The 23,158-nt window shown below is 37.9% G+C and overlaps 1 protein-coding gene across 7 annotated transcripts in view; it reads right to left on the minus strand.

Annotated features, from left to right (window-relative positions):
* LOC105470379 (GRAM domain containing 1C) overlaps window positions 1-23,158 on the minus strand; it is a 116,408-nt gene that overhangs the window by 35,844 nt on the left and 57,406 nt on the right. For 5 of the 7 annotated variants that reach the window (XM_071092396.1, XM_011722294.3, XM_071092397.1 and 2 more), the window contains 3 exons: window positions 12,613-12,728; window positions 9,524-9,656; window positions 4,658-4,820 (listed from right to left, as the gene is read on the minus strand). In XM_071092396.1, coding sequence (XP_070948497.1) covers window positions 4,658-4,820; window positions 9,524-9,656; window positions 12,613-12,728 — 412 coding nt within the window. Of the gene's footprint in view, window positions 1-4,657; window positions 4,821-9,523; window positions 9,657-12,612; window positions 12,729-15,927; window positions 16,251-22,783; window positions 23,119-23,158 lie in introns of those variants that run through there. The other 2 variants (XM_071092399.1, XM_011722296.2) reach the window with 2 other exon arrangements.

A 23,158-nucleotide genomic window follows, 5' to 3' on the forward strand; every position in this document is an offset into this window, starting at 1 on the left:
TGATGTTTGGTTTAAAGTGATCTGCAATCTCCCTCACTCCCTCTAAACCCATACACACGTCCCCAATCTCCTGGGATGGTTTACTTTTTGTGACCTTTTCAATTGTCACTTCAGTTCATTGACTTCAACCGTCTTCATAACTTAACAACTTTAAAAAAGTAAAAAAATAGATTCATTATTTTACCCATTAAATACATATGACAAGTCCAATATTTTGGAACGTGCTTAGGGAAACCAGTAGGAGCACTTGATTTGTTATCTAATGATAATCTAATAAGAAAAAAATCACCATACACTTTAAATAAAACTCCCCAAACAGAGGTCTGAATGTTACATATACCTTCTCACTGCTGTAAAGCCAAATAGCCTTTGCAGGGAGCAAAGTGTGATCAGAGTTCATGTGCAATAAAGAATCTATACACTACTATTCTTTATTTCTAGATATGCACAATTTTCATCAGTTTTATTGTTATCCTTTATGCAACTTACAATGTTACTTTTATAGGATTCTTTGGTTGTGTGTTTTGTTTTTTTTTTTTTTTTTTTGGAGACAGAGTCTCACTCTTGGGATTAAAAGCTTGTGCCACCACACTCAGCTAATTTTTGTATTTTTAGTAGAGATGAGCTTTCATTACATTGGCCAGACTGGTCTTGAACTCCTGACCTCATGTGACCCACCTGGCTCGGCCTTCCAAAGTGCTGGGATTACAGGCACGAGCCAACACATCCAGCTGAAACTACTTTGGAATGACCATTCTTATAAAAGAAGCAGGTAAGAAAGAAAAAAAAAAAAAATCCTGGTTTTGGTGTTACTTACCTATTTGGCCACTGGGGGCCATAGGAGATCTTCCTAAAGTCCTAAATTCAGGTAAACAGTGTATGACTAATCCATGCCCTGCTGCATACTAAAGCATGAATGGCAAGGACGCTAATAAAGCAGTCGCTATGCTACCCTTGATCTTTCCAAACGTCTCCCACTACACTGACTTCAATGGCAATGATCTTACAATTTTAAGAAAAAGAGTCCTTAAAATGCCTACTTAATAAGTACAACAAGCCTCAAGTAATTTGTACTAAATTTTCCTTTAAACAACTACTTTCATTATATTTTTTGCTTTCTCTTTCTCTTTCCCTTTCTCTCTCCTATTGGTGGTTACAAGAAAGTAACACAATCATAGGGTCTATAACATCTATCCTCAAAACTGAAACATAAGAAGTATTATTATTATTATTATTATTATTATTATCATCATTATATTTTTTTTTAAGAGACAGGATCTGGCTCTGTAGCCCAGGCTAGAGTGCAATGGTGCAGTCATAGCTCACTGCAGCCTTGACCTCCTGGGTTCAAGTGATGCTCCTGCTTCAGCCTCCTGAGTAGCTAGGACTACAGGCATGCACCACCATGCCCGGCTAATTTTTTATTTGATGTAGAGACAAGTCTTGCCCAGACTGGTCTCAAACTCCTGGCCCAAGCAATCCTCCCACCTCGGCCTCTCCAAGTACTGGGATTACGGATATGAGCCACTGTGCGCAACCAAGAAAAACTAAAATCTTTGATCTTTCTCAAACTTAACACACACAATCTATATTTTGGAAATTTTTAAAATATGTTTTAAAAAATTAAATTTTATATTAAGGAAAACACATTAACATAGTAAGCTTATATCTACATAAAATGGTTGGGAAATGGGCTTACATTGACTAACACAATATTATTGTGCGCTGGGTATTATATATAAAGCAGTGGAGATGGCTCTTCCTCACTCCTTCCGAGTTAAAGGCGCCCAATCAGGGTAATTCTCAGCCTCCCTCTACAACTTTAACTCACTCTAACCAAAGGAAGTAGATTATTGTTATAGACTGAATGTTTGTGTCCCCACAAATTCTGTTAAAGCCTTAACTCCTGGTGTGGCTGTTTTTGGAGATGGGGCGTCTAAAGAAAGTAATTAATTGGCCGGGCGCGATGGCTCACGCCTGTAGTCCCAGCACTTTGGGAGGCCGACGCGGGCGGATCACGAGGTCAGGAAATCAAGACCATCAGGGCTAACACGGTGAAACCCCGTCTCTACTAAAAATAAAAAAACCTAGCCGGGCCAGGTGGCGGGCGCCTGTAGCCCCAGTTACTCAGGAGGCTGAGGCAGGAGAATGGCGTGAACCCGGGAGGCGGAGCTTGCAGTGAGCCGAGATCGCGCCACTGCACTCCAGCCTGGGCCATAGAGGCTCCGCCTCAAAAAAAAAAAAAAAAAAGAAAGTAATTAAGTTAAATAAGGTGGGTCCCATATCTGGTAGAATTAGTGTCCTTATAAGAAGAGACACCAGACACTTTGGGAGGCCGAGGTTAAAGGATCAGTTGAGGCCAGGAGTTCAAGACCAGCCTGGCCAACATGAGGAAACCCCCTCTCTACTAAAATTACAAAAAATTAGCGGGGTGTGGTGGTGCATGTTTGTAATCCCAGCTACTCCAGGTGTTCCAGAGGCTGAGGCACAAGAATCACTTGAACCCTGGAGGCAGAGATTGCAGTGAGCCAAGATCATGCCACTGCACTCCAGCCTGGGGGACGGAGCCAGACTCTGTCTCAAAAAGAAAAAAAAAAATACCAGAGAGTTTGCTCATGCACGCTCTCTTTCTCTCTTTGTGTGTGTGTGTCTGTTGCCCCCTGCTCCTCCCTCACACTTTGCCCCTCTATCCGTGCGCATGTGCTAAGGAATGGCTATGTGCAGACACAGTGAGAAGGTGGCAAGCCAGGAAGAGAGCCTTCGCCAGAAACCAACTCTGCCAAACCTTGATCTGGGGTTTCTATCCTCCAGAATTATATGAAATAAATTTCTATTGTTAAAGCTACCCAATCTGTAGCATTTTGTTATGGCAGCCTGAGCTACTAGCACAGTTAGTAAATGTGGAAGGAGGATGCTGGGTAGGCTTGTCACACCTCTGTCCTTCCTTCTGGATCTAGGTGCCCACAGAAGCTGGTTCTCCTCCAGGGGGGATCGTCCCTCCAGCGGGGGAAGAGGTTGAACATTGCCTGTGATTGATAGGTAAGTCCACCTCATTCTTCAGCTCCATCAGCAGCCCACTTATCTTTCACACATACTGACATCCGCTGACTTTGTTACTGTTAGTATAAAAGGTGATATTTTGGCCTCTATCTGACTTGCTCTTCATTTTCTTTCCCAATTTTGTTACCACCAGGGTGGTCAAGAAGGACTGCTATTTGTTTAGCCCACTCTAGACCCCATGTACACATGGATTACAATACAAAACAAAATGGATTACAATACAAAATGTGAAAAACATCTAGAATATAATACTCTTGAAATTCAGAAGGCCTTTGGGTCATGATTCTTTTATCATCATATTAGGATCAAGCTTAATCTCTGTTGGCCTTCTAAAAACAAGTAAGTTTTTTGTTTTGTTTTGCTTTTTGAGACAGAGTCTCGCACTGTCACTCAGGCCGGAGTGCAGTGGCACGATCTTGGCTCACAGCAACCTCCGCCTCCTGGCTTCACGAGATTCTCCTGCCTCAGCCTCCTCAGTAGCTGGGATTACAGGTGCACACCACCACACCCGGCTAATTTTTTGTATTTTTAGTAGAGACAGGTTTTCACTACATTGACCAGACTGGTCTTGAACTCCTGACCATGTGATCTGCCCACCTCAGCCTCCCAAAGTGCTGGGATTACAGGCATGAGCCACTGTGCCCAGCCAAATAAGTTTTTTTTTTAATGCCATATGGAATATTATTATCATTTATCTTTATAATAAATTTCAAATATAGAATGTTCCTCTAAAATTAAATGGAAATTGACTACAGTAAAAACAAATCAAAGTCAGGAGCCATTATGATGAACTTTCCATGCTCTTGCTTTCAAAAACTCATCCCATTATGCTAAAACATAACAACAATCAAAAGCTTGCATCTTCACACAAAAATATTTGAGTATTGTTCTGAGTAACACTGATGAGTACACTTTTTAAAAAATCATTTAAAGAGAGAAAGATTTCCTCTCTAGAATTTTGGAGAATCTTCTTTATTTCCTTTTGGAGGCTACCCAAAAATTTAAATTAATATTCATGTCAGAATGCATCCCTGCCATAACTACTTGCTTTCATAATTATACACAAAACAGGTTTAGAAAAACCTTGCTAAGGTGTCTTTTTTAAAAAGGAGGAAAAGAAAATAATTTGGGCAGTATTGAAGTAAAGTAAAAAGAAAACTGGATGGAGACACCTGGTCATTAACTCAAGTTCTGCATGGTTAACTAGCTGCATGATTTTAGATTTAGTCTTATTTTCCCTACCAGGAAAATGAGGGATAGCCTAAATGAAATAATATGTCACTGTACCTATGACGTGTGAGCATATTTCACTGCCTGGTATGTAGGAATGGGCATACAGAATTTTTATTAACACCACATTTAAAAGCTAAATGCAAAGAAGCTTTTCAGATTCCAGGCTTCTGAAGACAGTGGAATACGTTAGATTTAACAGCCTCTTTCTACTATTTTCTATAAGCTTCCATTCCTTTTTTTGGTTCTTTATAGGGTGAGACTGTGTCTAATGAAACTAAATTCTCAATCCGCACACCCCTATTACAAAGATAAACATAAAAAGACATAACTGAAATTTTAATAAAATTTATAAGCAATTCTTTACCTTCATCAACAGAATCTGAAGTGCTGCTTTTGTCCAGAGAAAGATACTCATTTTTATTCAAGTCCAGTGACTTTGATGGCACTCTAGTTAACTTCTTTTCCAAAGCTGGTAAGAGACTCTTTTTGGTCTGTTTTTCATTCTGGGACTCCTCTTTGCCTAATCCCTAAAAGGTAAACAATCCAGTTTCAAAATAAAAAACAGATTTAGCTTAGATTTTGCAGTGAGAACTTTAATATTAAACATACTTTGAAATATTGCGCTTTGAAAAATATTTACAGCATTTTGTTTGTTACACTCGCATCACATTTCCAATGCTTTTAAATGTCAGTCCATAAAATATGAGTAAATAATATACACCATTCTAAAGTCATCCTACACAATAATAAACAAGGTTATGAAAAACATCATAGAAAAAGAGCTTCACAGATCATGTAAGTCACTTATGCAGAAGGAAAAGGGGACAAAGGACAAAAATAATAGAACAATCCATTCTTCAGGGTAGACAAGGGAGAAGAACCAAACCCAGTTAGCTTCCCCAGTCAATGCCTGCCCCATCATCTCAAGGAAGAAAACTCACCCATCTCTCAAGACCTAACGGGGAAATGGAAAGAAAATAGAGAGATAAAAGTCACACATGAGTACAGTGGGAGAGAGAAGATTAAAACAAATTAATTTCATAGCAAACTCATAAAAACACAATTGGCTTTGCTGCAACGGGACTAAGACATTAGGCATTAAGATGTATTTAATATATGATGCTATCTATACTTTCTGGGATGGTTTAATAAAGATGATCATCTCTACAATAAATTTAATGTTAGGCATTAAAGTATGATGCTATTGCTATGTTAGTATTCAAGTAAAATAGTACTGTATTATAATCAGACTTAGTGGAATAATACAAAAAGTCTATATAAACGATACACAGAATATTTTCTTGCATTTTCTCTATGTACACAGATGAAAGAGAGCACTTTACTTCCTGTCCCATGAGACCCCTGAGAAGCACTAAGTAGCAGAATCAGCTCCAGGGAGGATACAGGTTTCCAATGGCCACCCAGATAGCAGAATAACAACTGGGCCCAGGACACAATTTATTAAAGGATTATATTACCCTAGTCAGAAGATTGATTCTTCAAGCAGAGATTATTGCTAAAATCAAGACTTGATTTATTTGGGAGTTCCACACTACAAAGCAACATGCCTATTTAGCTAAACCAAGGACCCCTTAACAGATGCTAAGTAAAGTACACTTCTCTATAGCTCCACACTTATGCTTCTCCTCTTGTTGCTAATTAAGTTCTATTTCCTACTATAAAGAATACAGATAGATGTTTATAGGAAAAGTAAGAGTCACTATCTTTCAGTGGTTGATATCTGGATGACTTTTATTTATTTGTATACTCTAAAAATTTCGTGAAGTTTTACAAAGAGTATTAATTTTATAACTTAAAAACATATTTTCTTGGAAAAAAGTTATTCTTGACTTTTTGTTATTTCCAACTTTGTTAGAAGTGAAAATGAGGCAAAGCAAGTGACATACGATACTTGTAGATATCTGAGAATCTCATCACATGGCTCTTGAATGCAAACAGAAAAAAAATGGCTAAACTTCTATACTACTTGTATTCTATAACCTGAAAACATCTATACTGAACACCAATGAATGTATGATCGATCTTAAAGCATGAAGTTATTCACTTCCCTTGCACCAGTAGTAAGTCACTAAGGGTCTCTAGATGAATAAGTTTTGCAAGAAACCCATAACACAAAACCAGACTGAGGTAGATGCATGACTGGTCAAAACAAGTTGGTAACATGCTGGCCTTCCACATAAATATCTTTTCATTCAATGTTTTCCCAACATTTACTCAGAGGAGATACTGGAAGTTCCTTGGGGGAGGGTGGAAAAGGATCATTACTGATCACAGGCAGATTCACCTTCAATTATAACAGCTTACGGTTATTGGATATTTAATGTGTGCTAGGAACTATTCTAAGTACAGTCATGCATTGCTTTGATGACAGGGATACATTATGAGAAATGTATCATTAGGCGATTTTATTGTTGTGCCATTGTCATAGAGTGTACTTAACAAATTTAGATGGTATAGCTTACTACACACCTAGGCTATATGGTATAGTTTATTGCTCCTGGTCTATAAACCTGGATAGCATGTTACTCTACTGAATACTGTAGGCAATGTAACATGGTGGGAAGTACTTGTGTATCTAAACATATGTAAACATAGCAAAAGTACAGTAAAAACATGGTATAAAAGATTTAGAAAATGGTACACCTGTTTGTACCATGAATGCAGCTTACAGGACTGAGTTCTGTTGTTCTGGGTGAGTCAGTGAGTGAGTAGTGAGTGAATGTGAAGGCCTGGGACATTAATGAACACTACAGCAGACTTTATAAACATTGTACACTTAGGCTACAATATGTTTACAAAAAAATTGTTTTTTCAATAATAAACTAAGCTTAGTTTACCATAACATTTTTATTTTATGAACTTTTAAATTTTTAAAAACTTTCTGACTCTTGTAAAAACACTTAGGTTAAACCACAAACACATTGGACAGCTGTACAAAAATATTTTCTTTCTTTACTTATTCTAAAAGCTTTTTTCTATTTTTAATTTTTTCTTAGTTTTTTATTTTTAAACTTTTTTGTTAAAAATTAAGACACAAACACACACATTAGCCTAGGCCTACACAGGATCAGGATCATGAATAGCACTGTCTTCCACCTTCACGTTTTGTACCACTAGAAGGTCTTCAGGGAGAGTAACATGCATGGAGCTGTCATCTCCTATGATAACAATATTTTCTTCCAGAATTCCGCCTGAAGGACCTGCCTGAGGCTGTTTCAAAGTGAACTTTTTTTGTATATAGAAGTAGAAAGAGTACACTCTAAAATAATGATTTATTATTTTATTATCAAGTATTATGTACTTATATAATTGTATGTGCTATACCTTTATAGGCCTGGCAGCACAGGTTTGTTTACACCAGCATCACCACAAACATGTGAGCAACCCATTGCATTACCATGTTATGATGGTACGTCACTAGGCAAGGGAATTTTTCAGCTCCCTTAAAATGTTATGGGACTGGCCAGGCACAGTGGCTCACGCTTGTAATCCCAGCACTTTGGGAGGCTTAGGAAGGTGGATCACCTGAGGTTAGGAGTTCGAGACCAACCTGGCCAACATGGGGAAACCCCATCTCTACTAAAAATATAAAAAATTAGCCAGGCATAGTGATAGATGCCTGTAATCCCAGCTACTCAGGAGGTTGAGCCAGGAGAATCACTTGAACCCAGGAGGCAGAGGCTGCAGTGAGCTGACATTGCACCACTGTACTCCAGCCTGGGCAACAAGTGTGAAATTCCATATCAAACAAACAAACAAACAAAAACGTTATGGGACCAACACCACATATGCAGTCCATCTTTGACCAAAACATCATTATGCAGAGCATGACTGTATTTTCATATATACTAATTTATTTAACTCTTATTTAAAAAGACCTTATTAAGTATAATCCTTACTTTACAGTTGAGAAAAGAAAAGCAAAGGTTAAGTAATTAACTTATACAGTTAGCAAGTGGCAGAGGTATGATTTGAAGCCAAAGCCCTGCTCTAAATAAAGAAATTCAGCTCTGCCCCCAAACTTGCATCCCCAATCAACAGAACAAAAGCTCTGCAGTAGGAGCACTCCTAGTACTCAGAATATGGTTTCTAAATACCATTCTTCACTAAGAAAATCTATGGCTCATTAAGAAAAGGGTTTGGGGCAGAAAACATACAAAATGTGCTTAGAATATATTGTTGTGCCAGAAAGAAAGGACATCATCAAAGATACTGGTCATTTCAAAAGACCAAAGGAACCAACCTGAAGAGGCTCCCATTGGCAGAGGGTGCAAACTGAGAATCAAATAATGACTGCAAGTGATTGAAGCTCACTGGAATAAAAAACTGAAGTGTTGGCCAGGCATGGTGGCTCACGTCTGTAATCCCAGCACTTTGAGAGGCCAAGGCAGGTGGATCATGAGGTCAGGGGTTTGAGACCAGCCTGGCCAACATCATGAAACCCCGTCTCTACTAAAGATACAAAAAATTACCCAGGCGTGGTGGAGCGTGCCTGTAATCTCAGCTACTTGGGAGGCTGAGGCAGGAGAATCACTTGAACCCAGGGGGTGGAGGTTACAGCAAGTCGAGATCACGCCATTGCACTCCAGCCTCTCCAAGACGAGACTCATCTCAAATAAATAAATAAATAAATAAATAAATAAATAAATAAATAAATAAAACTGATGTGCTTACAATGATACTTGAGAAAATAAAAGAAGAAACTAAGTAACTGAGTATAATGCCTAGTAGTTAACTGGACCTGCCTGCTTAAAAAGCTTAAAAAGCAGCTACTGTTACTCAAGCATGCTGCTCAGGGGCTCATCTCTCCCTTCAAAACAGATTCTTTCTCCATGCTGTCCCCTTCTGTGAAAGAAAGGAAAGAAAAAAAAAAACAGATTCTTTACAGCACACACAGTTCTTTCCCTGGGGAAAATTCTACTACTTACAAATTTCTCCATCTTATTATTCTTTTAATGATACTAATCCCCCTACAGACTGATGCTCAGGTAAAACTGCTCGGTAGCTCTGCTTTTTATATAGCTCTGAACAAAACCACATATTTTCCCACATAACCTCTGCTACTTAACAGACTTTAAACTTTTACCTAAAATAAGGTAGGAGCGTGATCTCTTATTTTTAACATTTTGTATACTGTATCCTTATTTATCTTGTATTCTGATTAGGATATGACAGTATCAGATATATTTTAAAAGGGATATATACTAACTCCTTTTGATGAATTTCCATCGAATAACTCTGTTTCTGAAACCCGACTAATTGATTCACTGGTAAAACTGATTGACTTGGATAATTTTTCATCTCTCTCCCCAGAGTCATCCAAGCTGCTTCTTCCTGGACTTCTGTAAGAAACACATCATTATAGAAATATAAGGTCACCTCTACACAAATAAATTATTTGGTCTCCTCATTGAGGTCATTTCCTATGATAAAACAGTTTGATAAAAATGGATTACTGTAACATAACAAATAAATGTCTACTTGTAACAAGGCTGTCTTCTTAAATTACATGCAAGTTGATATCATTTCTGAAAACAAGATACACTCACATGAGATTCCGTAAATCTCAAAAACATTAAAAAGTTAACAAAGTACAAATGGCCATCACAGTAACTAATCAACTGAAAATTGCTCATTTAAATTTCAGGTACAGAGTACATGTTTGAGTTAGATACTAGGCCGCACAAGAAGGCAGTTTTGTATCTCCTTCCTTCTGACTCAGCCCCAGCTGAAATGTTGAAGCCCTCCCAGAAGTGGACACTCAAGATGTCTGAGCCTAAGTCCATTGGCCACTCCTGCCTCCTCACTCTCCCCAGCCCTAAGAACAAGGTTTAACAAACAGCTGTCAAATGATCATATGGCCAATACTATCATAAATGTCCTGGGATCTGCTTTCCCTTTCTCAAGGAGCAAAAAGAAAGGAAAACCTATGAAATACAATGGGAGCACAACTGATCCAATTTCCGGTGCTCAACAGGATGGAGGTGAGATGTGGAAAAATAGAGAGGAAAGGAGGAGGAAGAAGGAAGGAGAGATTGCAAATAAAGAGGAAGAAAATGGAAGAACTGAGGAAATAAAGGTTTGAAACAGATTTGCTTCTTTCAGAGACTGAAGAACAGGAAAAGAAGTAGAAGAGAGAATGAGGATCCTGCCACACACTTTCTTAGAAAGCATTCAGGCCGGCCGGGCATGATGGCTCACGCCTGTCATCTCAACACTTTGGGAGGCCAAGGTGGGCTGATCATGAGATTAAGAGATCGAGACCATCCTGGCCAACATGGTGAAATGCCGTCTCCACTAAAAAAAAAAAAAAAAAAAAAAAAATCAAAAATATTAGCTGGGTGTGGTGGCACGCACCTGAAGTCTCAGCTACTTGGGAGGCTGAGGCAGGAGACTCGCTTGAACCAGGGAGGCAGAGGTTGCAGTGAGTCAAGATCACGCCACTGCCCTCCAGCATGGTGACAGAGTGAGACTCCATCTCAAAAAAAAGAAAAGAAAGCATTCAGGTCAGGCGCAGTGGCTGACACCTGTAATGCCAGCACTTTGGGAGGCCGAGATGGGTGGATCACTTAAAGTCAGGAGTTCAAGCCCAGCCTTGTCAACATGGCAAAACCCCGTCTCTAGTGAAAATATAAAAAGTAGCCAGGCGTATTGGTTGGCACCTGTAATCCCACCTACTCAGGAGGCTGAAGCAGGAGAATCGCTTGAACCCGGGAGGCAGAGGTTGCAGTGAGCCAAGATCACGCCACTGCACTCCAGCCTGGGCGACAGAGTGAGACTCTGTCTCAAAAAAAAAAAAAAAAAAAGCATTCAATCACCAGAAGAAGAAAACAGCAGCTAGTCACAACTATTCTTTCTTTCCTCAAAGACTAGAAACTTTTCAAGTTGGCAAGGACCTTAAAGACAATCTAGTTCGGCTGCCTCATTTCATAGACGAGCAAACTGAGAATCAAAAAAATGAAAAGATTTGCCTGAGGTTGCTCAGCTGTTTGGTGACTGTAACTAGGATCCAGATCCTGTTTACCATAATCCAAGGCTCTTTGCATTAGAGTAATTGCTTTTCTATCCAAATCCAGAGCCGGCAAGAGGCTACGAAACTTCTCAAGGAGAGCAATACAATGGAAAGTCTTAACTTTACAGAAAGCTAATAAAATATACATGTGCAACGATGTAAAAAAGCCTATAAAATATTGATGCTAAGCGGAAAAGATACAAATTGGATCAGCATAAGTAGATTACCTAGATGAGTAAAATTTCTGCACATACATTGAGACTTTCAAAATATTTCCATTTTAAGATTTACTATAGAATTTCTAAATAACATCTTTTAAGATATAATCCACATATCACAAAATTCACTTCATGTAAAGTGTACAGTTCAGTGGGTTACAGAGTTGGGCAACCATCACCACTAATTGTAGAACATTGTCATCACCCCAACAAAGAAACGCTGTCCCCACTTACGATCACTCCCCATTCTCCCTTCCTATCAGCTCCTGGCAACTACCATCTACTTTCTGGCTCTATAAATTTATCAATTCTAGACTCCATTTCACATACATGGAATCATACAATATATCTTTTGTGACTGGCTTTTTTCACTCAGCTAATGTTTGCTATAGAATTTTAATGTATTCTCCTTAATTGTTTTTATTGCTAACAGCCTCAATTTCCATTGGACATAATGCAGTGTTACTTGAAAAGGTTAATAAAAATGTCCACTCTTCTAAAAGAATCCTCATCAGTCAAAAATAGTCTCTCTGTACTCTTAATTTCTTTATCACATTATCTGTTACTCTGTTATGGCTCTTACCATTATCTACCTTGTATTACAATTATTTGCATTCCACCGTAGTCTATATGCTCCTTCCATTAATGTTTTGAGTATTTATGGAGTGCCAACCACATGCTAAGCACTATGTTAGGGAATTCCTGAGGAAAAATCATATTACTGTATCCTTCAAAACACCTACCATATAATTTACTTTACTGTCATCTATAAACTCAGAGATTTCACTAGGTACTTCTCCAGATCCTTGATAAAAAGGCTTACTAAAACCAGACTTTAAGTAAACCCTAAGTGACATAGTTAACATTTCCTTATATATCTCATCTGTGCTTACCTATTTAGCAAACTATTCTCTGTCCCCACCTTTCACCCCATTCCACCACAGAGAACAAAGGGGCAAATGGCAGCCAAAGATAAATTAATAGAAATTCAGAATTAGTCGAATGGAAAATAATTGTGCTTTGATTAATAATTGATCAACATTGACATTTCAAAACAGTTTGCTGTACCTTGGCTGCACATCCTCAATCGACAGTGACAAGTTCTCCATCTCCTCAGCACTGAAACCTAGCTCAGGGCCATAGTTCTGCTGGAGCAGTTGCCGGAACTCCTGTCTACTCAGGCTCTAGAAGGACAGAAAAATTATACTGAGCATTGGAAAATAGAAAATATAATACCACAGAGACTCAAAACATGAGTTTTGAAGTCAAAATGACCTGTTGTGCAAAGACTAGATATGTGGCTTTGGTAGTTATTTGACCTTTCTGTACCTCCATTTTCCGTATCTATAAAAATGGGTTAATAAAATCTGTCTGACAGAGTTCATAAAAGGAATAGATAAAATGATTTTAAAGTACATATTATAATAACTACTGTAAATGGGAGGTTAAAATGTTTTAAATTTTCTTTCTGTGAATAATTTGTTCAGGCCAGGTGCAGTGGTTCACACCTGTAATCCCAGCACTTTGGGAGGCCTAGGTGGGCAGATCACAAGGTCAAGAGATAGAGACCATCCTGGCCAACATGGTGAAACCCAGTCTCCACTAAAAAAAAAAAAAAAAAAAAAATTACAAAAATTGGCTGGGTGTGGTGGCGCACACCTATAGTCCCAGCTACTCGGGAGGCTGAGGCAGGAAAATCAATTGAACCCAGGAGGCAGAGGTTGCAGTGAGCCGAGACTGCACCACTGCACTCCAGCCTGGGCGACAGAGCGAGACTCTGTCTCAATAATAATAATAATAATAATTTGTTCATATTTTCTGGTAATTACTGATCTGGAGTTTGTTTGCTTGCTTGTTTTTGAGATGGAGTCTCACTGTGCCACCCAGGCTGGAGTGCAGTGGTGCGATCCCAGCTCACTGCAACCTTCGCCTCCCGGGTTCAAGCGATTCTCCCACCTCAGCCTCCCGAGTGCCTGGGATTACAGGTGTGCACCACACCTGGCGAATTTTTGTATTTTTAGTAGAGATGGGTTTCACCATGTTGGCCAGGCTGGTCTGGAACTCCTGACCTCAAGTGATCCACCCTCCTTGGCCTCCCAAAATGCTGGTATTATAGGCATGAGCCACAGTGCCCAGCCTCTGATCTTCAGTTTAGCTCTGCAATCTAACCAGTCTACCATGACCACTGAATCACCATTCAGTCCTGTCAGCTCAGAACCTGTTCTCTTAATCCATAATGTATCTGAATATTTTAACCACTTTAAAAACCTTATATATTAATAAATTTTAAATTATATTTTCCTAATATATAAAAGGCAAATGTCTGGACTTCAGAATATTTCCTTCGATTTATCTTTAATAAAGTCCAGCTTGTTCTTTTTTTGTAGGCAGCATATCCATTTTGAAATCATCAAATACAACAAACTCATGCATTACCTAGCAAAACAAAAACAGTATTATTATTATTTAGGATAATGGCCTCCAGTTGAAAAATAAAATTAAACATCAATATTAGGATAACCAATGGTCTGATGTCTAAAAACATTACAGATAGTTAATTACATGCTTAAGTAAGGTGTAAAGAAGTAGCATAACACTTGAAGCAATTGTTAGTAAGATAATCTCTCTCATTCATTCAACATTTATTTATTTACTGCCTAACAAATGTGTGTTACTGCACTAGATGCTAAGGAGAATAAACATAAAAACATAATGTAGAAGTTAAGCTCCTGGCCCTCAAACAACTTATAGCTGAAGAGACATGGGATGTTCTTAAGTTATATGACAAGATATAATATGATCATGCACTAAAGTACTGGTAGAGTCAACATGATATGAAAGTCTAAAGGAAGGAAACAGGACTGTGGATTAGAGGGATCAGATAAAGTTCATGTTGGAGAAGTGTTTTCAGCTGAGGTAAAGGAAGAATATGGGGGAATGGAGAAATGGGAAAAGTTGAAGAGACAGAAACCAACTAAAAATACATAATAAATACATGAACATAGGTAACATTTCTTTTGAAGTCAGTAGTCTATCAGCCTAACTGAAGTAAAAATTTTAAGTTGAGAAATAGTATAGACTTGATGGGGCCAAAACACAGATGCCCTGAATTCCTCCCCAATGTTCCCTACAACAAATACCACTTCCTTTTTCTTCTTCCTTTTTTCTTCTCTGTCTAGTAACTATGGCATCTTTGTTATGTTATACTAGATGACCTTCATTACATTTCATGGACCTTCAAAGATATTAAGAACAAAATGTCTGCACTTTAGACCACTAGTTCCCAATCGGCTGTGCCCAGATTACCAGGATTCCACAAGAGCAGATGATGAAAATTCAGATATTATCATCAGATATTATTATCAGATAATATTTCAAAAAGTCAAACATGTCCAGTTAGTTATCTAAAATAAAGCTATTCAAGTTAGGTGAAATGGCAAGCCTCTGTTTTGAGCTGAACTATATTAACCTACAATGGATACCACAGGCTGATAAATTCTCACCGGAAATAATATATATCTAACAAGTAGTGATGTTTTAATATTTATTATTTAATGTATACCCCTTATTTGGTAGACAAAATCTTTGGAAGCACAGTGTCCACAGAAAAAACATTAAAAGGACCATTAGTGGTAGAGAAAATTAAGAAACCACTGTCCTTGATGTTAAAGGAACATACACATTTATGTTCTGACTTCCACTCCAAATGAGTCATTTGTGAACTTTTTTTCACAATAACAACTCATACTACTAATTAACTCATTCTTCCAAAGAAATTATCTTTGAAATATTTTAATATCATACTAGGATGGTTAACTTTATAAGAAGAAGCAAGCAATATTTCAATATACTTGTGTAAGATTAATCTTTTATAAAAACTTTTCTAAATAATAGATATCAAACTATTCCAAAGGCAGACTAAAGCAAACAAATAAACCAATGATGTATACTCAGGCAGCTTCCTAACAGCAAAAGAAATGAAACTTATCAGTAAAATACTAACAACAAAAACGTAATTTTATTTGACTACATAAAAGTTTTAAATATTGTATTAAATACTAGCGGGAAGTTAATAGCAGGGTAATTGCAATATATTTTTCAAGCTAGTAATTTAATATATATAACAGGTTAATGGAAAACAAAATAGAACTCATTTAATTCACCATCTTATAGATTTGCCAATTTGTTAAAAAAATGACGTTTTCTATCAAGTTGTCCAGTTTTCATAAAAATGTGGTTATTTACAGCCATGCTGAACATTCAAACATTCCAACATATGCCCAGCCTGATATTCGTAAGTCTTTCAATAATCAGCAGCAAAAACAGTCTACCTTAGTAGTCTTCAAAAACCACCTAAATTTTAAACACAAGCTGACCACCCACCTGCAAACCAAGGAGAGTCTCTCCCTTTCAGCCTACAGAGTAGTTGAACAAAATAAAGACGAACCAAGCAGTAATCAGATAAGGCTCAAAAGTCAGAAGATCAATTTCTGGCCCAGAAAGCCGTGTATTCTAAGTATGTTGCCGTCTCTATGCACAGCAGAGCTCCAAATATTTAATGACAACCATGTAAAAATAATCATTGCTTCAATCTCTCAATTTTGCTATGAAAAGCTTTTCTAATGTAGTTTAAAGCACATTATCTGTCACTTCCTGGTTGTAGTAACAGCACTCTTTCCAAGGTTGCAGGTCAGAATGCAGAATTGGAAGTTACACCTCACTCTACAGGTTCCTAAGCCACTCCTACAAGAAGAAGAAAGGTAAACAGCGTTTTATTAAAGGGACAGTTCCTAATTTTCTCTGTTCTATGCACAGATTAGAAAGAATAAAATGAAAGTAAAAATATTTTGCTTATGCTAAATTGATGTAAAACAGCTAGTACAATATTATTTTAACCTCATCTTTAAAATTAACTATATTACAGGTTAAATCTTCTTCTCCATGCTAGTAATTTCTACGCAGTTCTGGGAATGTCATGATTACTTCTTCATATGCCACTTTTCCAGTACTGATGTAGTATTCCTATCAGACTCTTGCATTAATCCTTTACAACAACCAAAGATTCTATCTCTGAGTGCTGTAAATGTAACGTAAGGAAATAGCAGGAAGAGCCAGCTGTTCAGGTGGAACAATTCTACTAAGCACCTGGCACATCTCTCATCACTGAAAGGTTTAAGGCAACATTTTGATTACTCAATAATTCTTTTCTTTGAAAATATTTCTGACCTCAGTGTATTTAGAATAATTCCCTGGCAGTGATCTGGACTATAATAAACAGTAATTCCTATTTATTTCTCAGAAGAAAATTTTTCTTCTAAATAAAGAATCAAATTTGCCCTAATTTCTACCTAGTCATTCCATTTAATTTAGTGAAGCGCGTAAACAGATCGAAGGCTACTTGATGAACTCCAAGGATCAACCTTTTGAGGGATGCTAAAATCTCATCATTTTATACAATGGCAGAATGAGACAGAGTAGAGTGATGCTGAAAATACTACTCATTCAAATGAAGAAAGCCCACTATGGGGCAGCTGCCACTGTCTAAAAGGCAGTGCTTTTAGCATATTATGGTAGTTCTCATTGACTAAAATTGTAGATAAATATATTTATGATGGTGAACAAATAGCTATGAGAAAAATACACATTAACTGTACCACAATTGATATTTATACATATTTTTGCTAAATATAAAAATCCTTATACCAAACCACTGCTATGTAGGGCAGAGTTACATTTAGTAGGCTTCAGAGGGAAAAACAGAACCTAGAACGGAGCCCCAAGAAAGCCCAACACACAAAGAGAAAATAGAGGAGTGGCCAGCAAAAAAAAGATGCAGGGAAAACCAGAAAGGTAAGAAAAGATTCCAGAAAGAATGTCATGAAAGGCAAAGGAAGAAAGTGTTTCAAAATGGAGGGAGTACACAGTGGTATCAAACGCTGCCAAAAGGTCATGTAAGATGAGCACAGCATGAGCACATGTATGTCAAATGCAAGCATCCAGAGGAATGATACAGCTTGCCAAACCAGTTCCCCATCACTTGAGCGTGTGTGTATCATGAGAATGAGTGAGGCAGGGAGAGGAGATACAGTGGGGAAGGAGGAAGCAGCCAGGTCATGAAGAACCTTGTACACCATGCCAAAGAATATGGATTTTATATTGTCAAAATATCAAAAGCCACCCAGTGGTTTCATATAGAAAAGTAACAAGTTCAGAATTATGATTTTAAAAGACATGATTTTAAAACACTACTATTTGACATCAACCTCAAAGACAGATTAGGTGTTAAAAAGAGATAGGAGACATTGGTAATGGTTCAAGCTAGAAATGACGACGACCTTGGTGACCAACAAGATATGGCTGGCTGGCAAAGAGGTAAGAAACAGGATACATCCAGGTTTCTGGCTTGGGTCTGGGTAGAAGGCGGTGTGGCTCACTGACCAAGGGAAAATAGGTAGAGGAGTTCTGACAACCAAGAAGGTAAAAAAGAGGGAACGATATAATACAAACACTTCTAGACTGCCATGCTATTACATAGCAAATGTGACAAATAGTCACCAATTTCACATTCATTTCTTTCCAGGTAGGTCTGAATGTTGTATTTATTAGATTGATAGCACTACTGGAAAACTTTTGGAATTTCAGTAACCCCAAAAGGAATGATCTTTAGAGAGTGACATAAGGAAGAACAAGGGGACTTGATACTGTTGTGCAGGCTAAAGGAGAAAGCTGGATGACACTCCTCCGAAGGTCTCAGTGGCTGACATCGGCTTTGTAAACTGACCACTATCTAGAGAAAGGCCTCAGAGCTGTCACTATCCAAGAGTTGGCTCAGGGAGGCCGACTTAATAAACCACACTCACAAGCTGATACTAGCTCAGTTGGAAATATATACAGTGGGGAAGATTCCTTTCTGGTGATCACAAATCTTTTCTTCTATCGCACAGAACACCTGAATACCTTGGAAGTCAGATTAGCAACCAGAAAGTGGCACAACAAGCATGAAATCAGAACAAAAGTAGACAGCTTTAAGGGACAATTTACTGTGGCCTTGGTAGGGCATGATGATTCATCTCTGTCCCATCTCCATATAGTTCTCGACTGATCAAAGTCTACCTCTGCAACTCTACTTTTCTGTCCTAACTCCTAAGTTCTTGGCCTAAGTCTGGCCAAGTCCTCTTCAGACTGATAGATTCTTTCTTTTCATACACTAATACTTTCAATCAACTGTTTTAAACCCTTTTTCCCCAACACACCTGAGGAATAGGACACCCTTCTGTCACCCTTCTGTTTAGTGATTCCCAAATAGAAGCTAGAGGGCCATGTATCAGAATTTAGACAGCATATTTCTGTATACGTTTGAAAAGCTCCCCTCATTACCTTACCCCTGAATCTAACATATGCTATCTTCTTCTGCCATTTGGGAATAAGATGGAAAGTCATTCTGTCTCTTTAAGCCTTAAAATTCAAAATAAGTACAGATTTCTGCTCTATTAGACCCTGGATTGAAATATTGACTTTCAGAATATACTCTTAAATTTCCAAGGAGAGCTAACTTCCCCATAGCCCCCATGTGCTGGCAAGAGAGACCACTATTACCATGCTAAGATAAAAACAGTACAGGCCAGACGTGGTGGCTCATGTCTGTAATCTCAGCACTTTGGGGGGCCAAGGCGGGTGGATCACCTGAGGTCAGGCGTTCGAGACCAGCCCCTGGCCAACATGTTGAAACCCCGCCTCTATGAAAAACACAAAAATTAGCTGGGTGTGGTGGCAAGCACCTGTAATCCCAGCTACTTGGGAGGCTGAGGCAGGAGAATCGCTTGAACCTAGGAGGCAGAGGTTGCAGTGAGCCAAGATTGCACCATTGCGCTCCAGCCTGGGCGACAGAGCAAGACTCCGTTTCAAAAAAAAAACAGTACAAAAGTAAATTTTCTGCATACATCCTGCCTATATTACTAATATCTGTACTCCTAAATGCAATAATGCAAGAATATCAGTAGGAATATGGAATAATTAATTGAGCCTTAATTTAAAAAATCTTTTCAATTTTAACCTTGTTACTACTGATAATCTTACATATGAACCCTATTTTCTTAGTAATTCAAGTATGTAGAAAATAACATTTCTTTTGGCAACTCAGGATGCTTTAGTGTTTCAAGATAATCATTTGTTCTCACCGTACATATTGAAGGTTAAAGAAATTGAATTAAATATACATTGAACTTAGGGTGTGCCCCGAATGCTATTTCTGAAATATTTCAGAAATGTGTTTTCCCCCTATCCTTTGCCTTTTCCTTGAACTAAGAGAATTTATAATATCTTGTTAAGAGTAGTAATTAATTATTTGGACTCCAAATCATTGGAGTTCTACTAAATTGAGTCATTCAAAAAGTATTTATTGAGCATCTGTTACACATAATATTGTCCAAACTGGCACACTTTTGAGAGTAAGGGAAGCACAATATTTACTTTGACAAAGGCCTAAACCCAGACGGTTTCAGACCGTACTCGGTAAACCAAACTGTGTACCAAACCAGCTATGTGGTAAAGACTGAACTTGTCAGTGGACATACAACAGTGAACAAGACAGACATGGTCGTTGTCTTCAAGGGATTTAGAGTTAAGCAAGGAGAACAGAAATAGAACAAAGAATTGTAACTGTAATGCATATTATAGAAATACAAGATGTTATAGGAAACTAAAAGAACGAATCTGACTTCAGGTTTATTAATGAGAACTAGAGTGGGGATAAGAGGGTCACAACTTCCTGGCAGAAAGAACATTTGAAGAACTACTTAAAAAAAAAAAAAGAAAAGAAGCAGAACATTTAAGATGACAAGAATGGGAGGGTATATTAAGATGTAAGTGGAGAGGTGGAAAGGGTCTTGATTATGTGGTCCCTATAGAGATTTTTAGATTTTTATTCCAAGGGCAATGGGTATCAAGCAGGAAGCAAAAATAAGCAAGCATTTTTTTTAAAAAAAGATAACTTCGGCTGTAGTACTGTTCAGGGTTCGACAAACTGTTTCTGTAAAGGGCCATGTAGTAAATATTTTAGGCTTTTTGGGCCATATGGCCTCTGTCACAACTACTCAACTCTGCTGTTGTAGTGTGAAAGGCAGCCATAGAAATACATAAACAAATGAGCATGGCTGTGTTCCAATAAAACTTTATTTATGGACACTGAAATTTGAATTTCATATAATTGCCACATGTCATGAAATATTATTCTTTTGATTTTTTTCAGCCATTTAAAAATGTAAAACTAGTCATTGTGTGCAGACCACACAAAAACAAAGCAGGACTGTGCTTGGCTCTGGTATAGAACACGGATAGGGGCTGGCACAAATGAAGAAAAAGAGCTGAAGGGTGGAGTGGGAAGGGCCTAAAACTTATCTTGAACCATGACTGCACAGTTCTTCACAAAGACCAAGAAAACATCAATTGTTTGTATTAAAGAATGGTGCTGCCATTGTCCTCTGGCCCCACAAATCCCAGATATTCAATGTTCTGTCTAGAGAATGGGAGCTAAACTCACAGACTGTGAACGAAGCTGAAGTGCTACAAATCATGTCACAAATGACTGTAGTGGCAGTTTAAACACATGTCTAAACATTGATGACTTACGTTTCACCAGGTCAAATATTAGAAATAAACTGTCCTTTCTGAAGCAATGTAACACAGTAGTTTTTTGTTTTTATTTTGTTTTGTTTTGAGATGGAGTCTCGCTCTGTCACCCAGGCTGAAGTGCAGTGGCACCATCTCAGCTCACTGCAATCTCCACCTCCCGGGTTCAAGCGATTCTCCTGCCTCAGCCTCCCAAGTAGCTGGGACTACAAGTGCCTGTCACCACGCTCAGCTGATTTTTGTATTTTTAGTAGAGACAGGGTTTCACCATGTTGGCCAGGCTGGTCTCGATCTCCTAACCTCAGGTGATCAGCCCACCTCAGCCTCCCAAAGTGCTAGGATTACTTTAGGTGTGAGCCACTGCACCTGGCCCAAAGTAGTCTTATAAAGAGAAAAAGATGGTCCTTTTAAAAACATTCTTTTTCAAAGGCAACATATTTGGCTCCAGTTCTTTCAGTCTTATGGATTTATTTTACTGGAAAAATAAATAAAACAAATGCACACAAACATAATTTTACTATCATTTTGTAGTATTTTAATGATAAATCTACTTTCTAGATTAATTTGCTTTTTGAAAGGCCTTCTCATGCAAGAAGCAAGCAGAAGTAACACATAATTACTTTGACTTTGATTCCATAATTACATGCAACACCAATATAATATTCTGAACTTAAATTTTTTTTTGAGACAGTGTCTCACTGCAACACAAATATAATATTCTGAACTTAAATATTTTTTTTTTGAGACAGTGTCGCACTCTATCCCCCAGGCTGGAGTGCACTGGCATGGTCACAGCTCACTGCAGCCTCAACCTCCTGGGCTCAAGTGATCCTACTACCTCAGCCTTCTGTGTAGCTGGGACTACAGGCATGCACCACCATACCCAGCTAATTTTTTTTAATTTTTTTTTTTTTTAGAAATGCGGTCTCTGTATGTTGCCAAGGCTGGTCTTGAACTGGTCTCAAGCAATCCTCCCACCTCAGCCTCCCAAAGTGCTGGGATTACAAGCATGAGTCACCATGCTTGGCCAAAAATATTTCTAATATATATCAAATGTATTATTCAAATTACTTATAAAGTTGTTTTAATAGAATTTTGTAGTTATGCTGTATATTTTATGAGGACTTTTTTTTAAATCTTTTTTAAAGAGTATTACACAAGATCAAGAAATCTAACCAATGTGGCTTTATGACTTTAAAAAACTAAAAGGGAACTGAGGCTTACAAAATTATAAAGAATACCAAGACTATACCAAGCACCTAGCACTGTGCCTGGCACCTAATACTTCACAAATGCAAGTTGCTATTGTCGTGAATACGGATATTTATATGTTAAAAAATTGTTCTGGGTGAATTCTACAGTGCTTAAAATTCCAGTTAGGATAGTTTTGAAACTGAGATCTCATCTTCAACTTTAATTTCTGTATAATAGTTAACACACAATATATGCTTAAACATTTCTGTCTTCCTGTAGAGCAGAAACGGACACTATTTATCTATTTATCGAAATGAGAATACAGTATCCACTTGAAATAGAGTGGCATATTCAACATTAAAGATAAACAAATGATCTAGAGATTTAAAAGGTATAACTACTGTGAAGATGGTGATACCTCCGTGTGTATACATCAAAAACACAGATAACATCAGGATCTTTTCAAAGAAGGGTAAATTTTACTTCCAGCCAGTAAATGCAGTGTTTCTTGGCTATGGTGGGTAGCCTCGAGTATCCTGGAATTCCCTTTCTTCTTCTCACTTCAGAGAGCTTTCTTCTTCATTAAAGTAAAGAACTCAGTTTCTCCCTTGGCTCATCTGTAAACCTGAACTTTATCACTTCCCTGGAGATATTTGTTTTTATAAGGACGTATCCCAACTCACATGCGTGTGATAAGCACAAATGTGATTTTAGAAGGACATTCGATACAGTATATAACCAAGCATAGGCTGCGGTAAGTCGCTGGTGCCTTGCTAGAATGAGAGAATGCACC

This window comes from Macaca nemestrina, chromosome 2 (assembly GCF_043159975.1).
Source record: "Macaca nemestrina isolate mMacNem1 chromosome 2, mMacNem.hap1, whole genome shotgun sequence".
Lineage (NCBI taxonomy): Eukaryota > Metazoa > Chordata > Mammalia > Primates > Cercopithecidae > Macaca > Macaca nemestrina.